Below are 10,684 nucleotides of genomic sequence, written 5' to 3' on the forward strand. Positions count from 1 at the left end.
GGGGGGGTAATTAAAACGAAATTTAGTTTAGGTGTACACTGTATAAAAAGCTTCAAGTTCAGGGGGGTAATGAGTATTTCTGCCTATAAAATAACCTGTTTATGAATAGTTGGAAAAGAAAATTAGTTCCATATCACATCAACATTGTTGATTTGCTAATTCTTTTGTGCCTATTTAACATGCTAGCTAGCCTAGGGATTTAAGGTTTCAACTTTACTATAATTGAATGTGAACCCAAAAAAATCAAAGTAGAGTTTTCCACAAAGTTGCACTATTAAAAAAAAAGTGTGAGTAATCTCATTAAGCACTTTAAGGACCTTTTTCTTTTTTAACACTGGGCCATAGCATGACACAATCACTTCCAATTAACAAAGAAAAAAAAGTGGTTTTGTCTATTCATGATGATGTGGAAGGTTGTAGAGTGCTTCAATACTTTGGGAAAAAGTGACCAAAATATTTGGAAGACTATAGTACAACAAAGAAAATTCAAAAAACTAACCATTTAAATAACTAAGGGGTCGTTTAGTAGCTGGTTTAGAGGTGAATTATGCGAGTATTGAATCTTGTATAAGTAATATCACGTTTGGTAGTTAATTCGAAGATAAATTATTTACATATAAAATAAATATTGTGTTTTATTTGTTATTTAAAAACCTACATAACTGATATACATATCTAAGTTATGAGAGAATCTATGTACTATTTTATGTATGATACAAAGTGGAATAGCTAATCCATGCATAACATAATACATATATTTCCTCATAACTAATCTCAACATTATTAATACCTCTATAATTCTTATCCTCTACCAAACAACTCCTAGGGGATAATATTTGTGCACACCTTCAATTTACACCAAATCAAATAAATTCACTTTGTGAGTCATAAATGGAAGGGAAAAATACTTATTCAACATGATGTTTACCTTAAATCATATAAATTTATTAAAATAGAACAATTTAATAAACAGAAGCGTTTTCAGAATTTTGAAAGGATGTGTGCACTATTACGAAAAGATGCATTTTGATCGGTTTAATCTTTACGTTCTTAACATTGAACCATTAAATTTTAAAAATTATGGGTGCAACATATATAAGACTACTAGTTTTAAATTTTAATATACACATTTGATTTAATTATATAAAAAATTTACCGTGCTAATTTCTTTTAGGAATTTTCAATGTTACACACTTGAAATTTTTGAAAGATTAAAGCAAAAAAATAAAAGAAAAATTGATTGAAACGCCAAAAGTGTTTGGAGGGGTGTCACTAACAAAAATAAGATAGATATAAGATTTAAATTTCTATCTTTGCTTAGAGAGGTGCACCCAATTAATCATCATCGTATTATTATATGCTACTTTTAACGTGGATTTCCACCTCTATATTTATATATATTTTAAAAAATATAACATTACTATATATAATCTAGAGAGGAGAGCATAGGTTCACGTGAACCCACAAAACCCCCTCTAGATACGCCTCTATTAATAAAGTGAGATATATATGTTAATTAATCACAATTAAATGCAAAAAAAATATGTGTTTGAGAGGGAAGTATAGGTTCACGTGAACCCACAAAACCCCCTCTAGATATGCCTCTATTAATAAAGTTAGAATATATGTTAATTAATCACAATTAAATGCAAAAAAAATAAAATGTATAAACACATTGTGATATATCTATTGACTATTTGGCTTGGTGTTTTACACAGGATGCAGGTACAAGTTTACCAAATTAAAGTGAGAATATATATCAATTTTTTTGATGACCCTTAAATGATGACCATTTATACATAAAAATACATATTTTGCATTCTCTACCTCACCTTTGAGGTAGAAGTGAGATCTGCATACATCTATCTTTCTCATATCCTACTTTATAAAATTATACTGAATATATTATTATTGTATTGATTTAATATAACTATCGAGTGCGACTAAAGTTGTAACTGTCACTTGTGCTTTGCTTAAGTAGGATATAACTGTTTCCAAGGTGTGAACTGAATTCTAGTTTTTTTTTTTGTGTGTGGGGTCATTGTTGTGGAATTTTTGGTAGCTTCAGACAAGTTACAATTCTTTCGGTGTTCATATTTTTGTACTGTTGGATTCTCCATAGCCTATAAAAGCCTATTCACAATCCTTTGTTATTACTCTACACAACTTCTCTTCTTCTTTAAACTAAAAATATCTCTATTCTGGTTATCTTGTTCGTACACATCTTCTCTTTGTTTTCCGGAATCATCAAATTGTGTAACTTTTAACTTGTTTTAGCTTCTTGTTACTCGTAAAAATCAAATCTTTTTGAACATTTTTTTTCCAAGGAAGATGATCTTGTTGTTCCAAGAATACATTTTGTGGAAATTTATTGTAAATCTTGAAACAAAGTTCAGTGTTGCAAAAAGCTTTTATTTTTGGATTTTCCAGATTTTCAACAGATATAGCTGTGGTACTTAAAAGTGGAAAATATTGTCTTGAAAATCTTGTGTTTGCTCTTGTTTTTTTTTTTTGGGAGAAAATTCTGTTTTGGGATATTGTTACTTCATCATGGCAGGAACATCACTGCCTCCGGGATTTCGATTTCATCCTACTGATGAGGAATTAGTTGGATATTACCTGAAAAGGAAAACTGATGGACTTGAAATTGAATTGGAAGTTATTCCAGTAATTGACTTGTACAAATTTGATCCATGGGAACTTCCAGGTTTGTCTGATTTTAACTTGATACGGTCACGTAGTTTGTTTAAGAATGTAATTATCTTCTGATGTGAAACGTGTCAGGTGGAAAGTTAGAATTGTGAAGAAAATGTGAAACATACATTTGTTGTAATCTGTTATTTTCATTGGCACTTTGTACTAAAAATGTGTTGCTTTATTATCTTTTTCACAAGATGGATTGTTCTGTGGGGGCATATCTCTTTTCACATTTGAGAAAGTCAAATTATTAACAAGAAAAGCATGTGTAAAGTAACAGAAGTTTCTAGTTCTTTGGAATTAGGAGTTTGGGGGTTCTGATATTCTGTTTTTGAATGCAGAGAAATCTTTCTTGCCTAAACGTGACTTCGAGTGGTTTTTCTTCTGTGCTCGGGACAAGAAGTATCCGAATGGGTCAAGAACTAATCGAGCTACTAAATCTGGATACTGGAAAGCCACAGGGAAAGACAGGAAAGTTGTGTGTCATCCAGCAGTTGTTGGCTATCGCAAAACATTGGTTTTCTATCGTGGAAGAGCTCCGCTTGGGGATAGAACGGATTGGGTAATGCACGAGTATCGTCTTTGTGATGATGTTACTCAGGGTACTCCAAGTTTTCAGGTAAACAGAATCTATCTTAGGCTCTTCTGATTTACTAGTAAACAAGAAAATGATCATATTTCACTTGTCTCTAGGGGCCTTTTGCACTTTGTCGTGTCATAAAGAGAAACGACGTTTCATTGAAGACGAAAGATGTTGGAGGAGTTAAGCAAATTGGATGTACAACAAGTGGAGCATTTACCTCAGTAAATGCTCTTTCTGATGAAACGCCAACTCAAAGTGCATACATGAGCAACGATAGCAATTACTCGACTCCTATTACTTCTCCTTATCAGACAACACAATTTGGGGATTATGAGTCTGCAATAGGGGCTAATTCTGCAAACCTCTGGATGTCCTCTGCTATGATTCTTGATTCATCTAAGGTATCTACATTATGTAGTTCATTCAATCCTGTTTCTGTCCTGTTGTTACGATGAGACTAACACTATTTTGTGGATGAATATAGGAATGTCCTCAGGGACAGAATGCATCTAATTACTGTCCACAGTATGACTTCCCGAGCATGACCCCGTGCCAGCCTAGTGATCAATCTGAGTTCACATCAAATTCAACTTTCCCGAATTTTAGAGGGGAAGTTGAACTTTCTGGTGACTTAAGTAGCTTTGGCTGCATGTCCCCTTACTCGATTCATGGAAGCTACGTGGGGTTTTATGGCAACGAAGACATGACATATGAAGGTTTCAATCAGAACAACTCAACCAAGAATCCAAATCTCTTCTGAAGACGAAATGATCATAGGAAGACAATATGTTATGGTTTGAAATAACTTAAAGGTTGTTCTCTGAGACAATGGTTTTTATGTTTTGTCATAAGAGTCATTCGATTTTACAACGTCTCTGAGTCTAGTTCGCGAAGTCAATTCTAAGCATAACATTGTTACTGAAGAATGAAGTATGTAGTGATTGATCACATTTAAAAATCACACTATAGAACATGGTCTATGTTATAACCTAATGTAGCTAAAAAAAAAATGTCTGTAGAAGTATAAATTACCAGAATATTTCTAGTAAAAGTAATGTTTGAGTTGCTTTAATTTACAAAGTTGAAATGCATTGTTTGTACCTTGAATTACTTGTCACATCTCTAATGATTGTTTTACACTAAAGTCTCTTGTAAAGCAACTATTGAGTGGTTGAATGTCAACATATTTAGCCAATGTTTTCAACGAAATAACTACTTTATTAAGTATCAGTGTACCACCAACTACGCGATAACTAACTGTACTATCAAAACTTATAGTCTAGTGGTACCAGTAAAATGATGAATAAGAGAACACTATAAGTAACTATCAAGCAAAGGATATAAGAAAGTAAGCTAGAAACGTTGTGAAAACTTTACTTGGCTCAACTTTTGAGCTTTAGATTATGGGCTTTAATTTTTAATCTCTCCAATTATAATGTGTTCATTATGCCAAATATCTCATCATTTGATCAATTATTCATTATCAAACTTTAATTTAATTAGCTAGCGTTTGATCATAGATTTAGTTGAAACCACAATAAAATGTTTTTGAAGTTTGTTGAAAAATAGTCTTTGAAATTTGAAGTTGTGTTTGGACACACATTTTATCTGAAAATAAATTGAAATTCTATGAATGAAACTGAAATTTCATTGAAAGAAGTTTCTCTCTTGACAATGACGAAATAAGGAATTTATTCAAGAATATTCTACATTTAATATATATACACTAAAACTCACTATATACGATCAATTTTTCTTGCCATAGATACATATAATAAAATACTGGGTGGAATAATTAAGAAAACTTTGTGCACTAAATTGCTCAACCAAAACCTTCAAATTCAACTCCCATTACAAAAAGTGAAGAATTAAAAACTGTTGCTTTTAAATCTTCTTGAACACAAAATTCAAAAGTAACCTTTTATTTCTTTGGTGATACAAAGTAAAATATTTATTTTCATAAACTCATAAATATTTGAAGGCTTTCAATGTATGATCCTTACATTTAAAAATAGCTAGTAACACATTTAACTCAAAACAGAAAATCATATTCCTATATGAATTATTTAAGAGAGAAGTATTGAGAATATTTTTAAACTTGGCCTGAATCATTAGTTTCATTTTCTTACTATTGATAGTTTTAAAAACACATCTTATCTTGACTAACTGAACTTAAATACATCCCCGATCTTGCAACATGAATGAAATACACTCATAATTTAGGAGTGTTTTCAACACTTCTCTTGACTTTTTATTAAAAGTCTCATTCTCTTATAAGAGTTTGAGATCACTTGTTATGTCAGTAGAGAGGTGTTTTTAAGGCTGTCAATAGTTCGGAGATGAAACTAATAATTTGTGTCAAGTTCAAAAATGTTTTCAATACTTCTCTCACTACTTAACTACAAATCATACAATACTAAATTTTAAACAATTGTGATTTCCTACAACTTTAAATTATTTTTCCGACCGATACAAAACAATTTTTTTTAAGTAAAGTGTAACAAAAAGCTCAAAATCCATTTACCGAAAAAGAAGAAATTAAAGAAATGGACTATATTCTTGCAAATATTCTTCTTTCCCACCCCCTAATGGTTCAAATATAACCCAATTAGCATAGGGACTACAAAATGTGAGTATTTTTTTTTAATAGGGAATAAATAATTTTGCAACAAATCATTTTATTTGATTTTCACTTTTTGGACTGTGCTTTTAAACCTTAAAAAGGTTCTTTTGTCCTACTAGTATTATTGTTTTTTTACTACGGAATCGAAGATGTGTGCAGAAGAAGTAAATTGATAAAAAAAAAAAAAACTTTTTCGAAGTCAAAAGGAAAATTAGGTTGAGAAGTAATAATTTATAACCATTTTATAATTTATAGTATTATAATATAGACCAATTAAATGAAACGAGAAATAATAATAAAGAAATGATCGAAAATTCATTGAGAAGTTTACTTGTAAGGAAGGTATCTATTTATTTTTTATTGGGCAAATTACAGAAATCACATACTTTTAAGGCAAATTATAATTTGTCCCTTAAAAGTTTATAATTACAGAAATCCCTCATTTTCGCGCATCAGATTAGTGTATCAGTGCTTATATTATTGTATTTCGTGCATCAGATTAATGTATCAACGTTTATATTATTGTATCTCGCGCATGTATCAACACTTTATATAGTCCTGATACATTAATCTGATGAGCGAGATACAATAATATAAGCGTTGATACATTAATTTGATGCGCGAGATACAATAATATAAGTGTTGATACACTAATCTGATGCGCGAAAATGAGGGATTTTGGAGATTTGTAAAACGTATAGGGGATAATGATAATAAGTAAACTAAACTATGGGATTTCTGTAATTTTTCCTTTTTTATTTGAATTGATTGATCAGTAGAGCTGTCAAAAAGGGCCGATCCAGCCCAAGTCTCGCGGGCCAAGGAATTTGAAGGGCTAGGGCGGGCTGGCCCTTCATTTGGTAAGGCCTGAAAATGCTCAACCCAATCCAACCCTAGAAGGGCCGAGAGCTAGGGTGGACTAGCCCTTCTTTTTTCTTTTCAAACTTGTAATTCTATAACATCAAGAAAATGAGAAGATTTTCAAATCAAATATGGCAAACAATGGTGTTGTTTCAATAACACTAGCAAAAATTTAGTGTAATTAGCATGTATGTCGCATACCAGATATGCGAGTGAAATAACAGAGTGATAAGCAAGATGGGAGGGAGGCGAGGGCGCGAGATTTGTATATGTATCCTAGATACATGCGACTCTATTTTGATAGAGTGTATTTAGAATAAATTAACCTAATTTTGAGTCCATATATTCCGAGACACATGTATCTGGATACGAAAATTCATAATATTACAACACAGCGTGTATTCAAATTATTAGATTATATACTAGTGAAATTATTGTAAATTACTCTTGAATAAAAAGTTTTGGCCCATGGGCCAACCCCGGCCCAGCCCCGATCAAGCCTCAAGGGCCAATGACTTATATGGACCGAGCTTATAAGCCCTAGTTTTAAATGGGCTTGAAAAATTCTATCCCAACCCTACCCAATAACGGGTAGCTAGGGTTGGGCCGCCCCATGGGCTAAGCCCATTTTAGTAACATATAAAAAAGTTAAATAGTTACTCCCTCCATTTCAAAAAGAATGGCCTCTTTCTATTTTTGGTAACATTTTAATTTCAACTTTCCACGTGACATGTTTAAGGCCACAAGATTAAAGGACAATTTTGTACATTTGACATAACTTTAATTTAAGACCACAAAATTCAAAAGTCTTCTTTATTTTCTTAAACTCTGTGTCAAGTCAAACTAGATCATTCTTTGTGAAACGGAGGAAGTACTAAAGAAAACTATTTATACAATTAAGTAATTATGAAATTGAAAAAAGTAAGATTACATTAATCAACAGTCTACTTTATATATTCTAATAATTGATTTTCAAATGACTTTATTAGTAGTACGCAGTATCGTCAATATTTCAATCTTTGTGTTTCATATGATTATAAGTAGGCGTTTGGCTATGCGATACCACGATATAAAATCGTGAGATAGAATTAGCGTTTAGACATGTGATTTTACACTAATTTCATCTCATGTTTCCATATCATGAGATGTGATTCCATATTCTCTAAAAACCATGATATGAGAATTTCATATCATGATTTGAGATATTTTTAATACAAAAATTGATCCACAAGTTTATATTTTATTAAAACAACCCACATTTATATCTACTAACCATTTATTTCATATGTAAATAAAATTTATAATCACATCATTACTTTTTAAAATTTATTATTCTCATCGACATAAAATTTATTATTCTCATCAACATATAGTCACTTTAACTCACACCAACCGATTGTTGAGTAATAATTTTGTTCTCTTCATTTGCTCCAACACCTAATTTATTACTTCTACCATTTCGTATTTATTACAACTTATAGTTATATCCATTTGAACAACAGAGCAGATCAAATTGATGCAGTGAAAATTGTCATAGCTTGTGCAGTGTTACATAATTATTTGCGAGAATACCAAAAGATTGATGAAATATTTATGGTCTATGAGCATGAAAATATAGTTGCGGATGATATTGACCAACAAATGGCTCAAAGTAACAATGTTGGTTCGTCTTCTCGGTCACATGATTGAGAAATGCAAGTTTAACGTGAGAAAATTGGATTATATTAAAGATTAGTACACTACAATTTATGTTCAATTTTTTTTATTGAATTAAAGTTTGATGAATTAAAATTAGATGTAGCAGTTACTTAAGTGGAGAACAAATAGCTTTGGAATAATTTATTATGCGATTTTATAAATTTTTGTTTATTTGGTAAGATTGAATAAACAATTGGGGCTATTTTAATAGTTTTACAACTTATGAGATTCTTATGTTTATAAGAAAATATACAATACAAAAATTTCATATCGCATGTCCAAACAAAACTTCAATTTCATCTCATAATTCCATATTATGATATCATATTATGATATCATATCATGATACCATATCGCATGGCCAAACGGAATATAACCGCTTAGCAAATTTCAAAGCACCAATTGAAAGATACAAAGGTGGTTCAAAATCGAATTGAAATTGAAAATTTGAATACAAAAAGTTACCGGTTAATCGACAATGAGGTGTTGGTTTAACAAGTTTGATAACAATTTTGATTTTTTTTATTATTAGGTTATCGGTTCATAAAGATTTGAGGTTTTTCTTAATGGGTTAACCGATAACCCGATAGTAAATTAATTAATTATATTTATACCATTCGATATATAAAGTCTTTGACTTGAGGTTTAGTTTCATACTTCTATTTTTGGTTGTCTCAAAACTCTCAGTTACTCTATCATGTGTTAGTGTTTGCTTTTGAGCAAAATATAATATGTCAACTCATGCGCATGGTTCATTTGGTTTGTCACATTGTTTCTAAGTGATTTTCAATGTTTTTTTTGTTTCAAATCTTAACAATTAAATCGACAACCGAACCGATAACGATCAGCAACCGATAAATCGATGATCAATAAACTAATATTTTAATGGTTTTATAAAGATTTAGCATATATATATATATATACAAAACGTTAACCAATAAGTCGAAGTAATAAACTTCAAAACCAAACATAACCGACGGATACGCTGCAGCCGGATAGTAATGATTATTAAGTTCACACCAGAAATTCAACATTGAACAAAGACATAGGACATATTGTTTAGAATCTACCATATTGTTCAAGTCTATAGAGGGCAATAAAACATTGTTTTTCTTTTGTCTTCTTAAGAGACAATTCATGAGCATGGCCGCCTTCAAATAAAGCTTACACTGGATTGGTGAAAACCCTATTGAGCCACATTAAAAAGGAAGACTACTTACAACTTTGTGATTATCGCCCTTTCAAAATGTTGAATAGATTGACTTCAGGAGTGAGAGTCAAATAGAGAGAAAGAGTTCCACAATTCCCAAAATGAAAGTTATATACCAGCTAGCTAGAGATAGTGATGTAGGGGGTCCTTCGGGATGGCTCAGTTGGTTTGGAGGGTGGTTATCCACACGGATGACCCGGGATCGATCCCTCCTCAATGCCTTCTGAGCCGAGCCTGTCGCATAGGGCATGCCTAGTGCGATTTACATCTCCTGTGTGGTTTGTAGGCTATTACACAGTGGAGGGTTTACCCAGTGCGCACAAAGTGCTCACCCAAAGGGCAGAGATTGTAGTGGCTGCGGGTTATCTTTGGGTTCCAAAAATAATAATAAAAATATAGGGGTTCAATAAGCACAATTACGCCATATAACACTTGTTTGTTATTCCTCCCTATTCCTCCGGTTAAATTTCACATCCACCTAAATAGAATTTTCGTCGATCGATTAATATTTTTAAACACCTTCTTTTTTTTTCGCAAACTACTATGATTACTGGCAAATTAATTCAAAACAACAACTAAATAAAAATAGTATAATTTATCTGAATCCCATAGTGTTGAGAGTTAATTACATTGTTTCCCTGCTCTTATTCAAATTACAAAAATCCTTTAAAATTTATGAATTTCGGATACATCTCTGGATTTCCGAATACATCATTGGACTTCGGGATACATTAACAGATATTTGGATACATAGGTGAGGGATGTATCAGAGAGGGAATAGAATATCCGGATACATAGGTGAGAGATGTATCCCAGAGGGGAGGGATGTATCAGAGAGGGGATGAATGTATCCGAAAGAGGGATATAAATGTATCAACAAGGAGAGTGATGTATCTAAGAGGGGATTTTTGCTTTTTTTTTTAAACGGTAGGAAATTTTAGGGATTATAGTAAAATAAAATGTGTATTTAGGTAAGATATTGTAGGAAATTAAGGGGGGGGGGGGGGGGTTT

General features: G+C 31.7%; 1 protein-coding gene across 1 annotated transcript; it reads left to right on the forward strand.

Moving 5' to 3' along the window:
- Positions 1–2,274: 2,274 nt before the first annotated feature.
- LOC102591685 (NAC domain-containing protein 45-like) lies at positions 2,275–4,273 on the forward strand. The gene is made up of 4 exons (XM_006352778.2): positions 2,275–2,707; positions 3,039–3,316; positions 3,391–3,681; positions 3,765–4,273. The coding sequence occupies exons 1-4, from the start codon at positions 2,551–2,553 to the stop codon at positions 4,038–4,040; spliced, it is 1,002 nt and encodes a 333-aa protein (XP_006352840.1). The 5' UTR covers positions 2,275–2,550; the 3' UTR covers positions 4,041–4,273.
- Positions 4,274–10,684: the final 6,411 nt, after the last annotated feature.

This window comes from Solanum tuberosum, unplaced genomic scaffold (genome assembly GCF_000226075.1).
Source record: "Solanum tuberosum cultivar DM 1-3 516 R44 unplaced genomic scaffold, SolTub_3.0 scf00144, whole genome shotgun sequence".
Lineage (NCBI taxonomy): Eukaryota > Viridiplantae > Streptophyta > Magnoliopsida > Solanales > Solanaceae > Solanum > Solanum tuberosum.

Bases quoted from the DNA above. Each gene is read 5' to 3' on its own strand.
- LOC102591685 (XM_006352778.2), top strand. From the start codon at position 2,551: ATGGCAGGAACATCACTGCCTCCGGGATTTCGATTTCATCCTACTGAT. The intron at 2,708-3,038 runs GTTTGTCTGATT...TTTTGAATGCAG, and splicing joins TGATCCATGGGAACTTCCAG to AGAAATCTTTCTTGCCTAAA. The intron at 3,682-3,764 runs GTATCTACATTA...GGATGAATATAG, and splicing joins TGATTCTTGATTCATCTAAG to GAATGTCCTCAGGGACAGAA.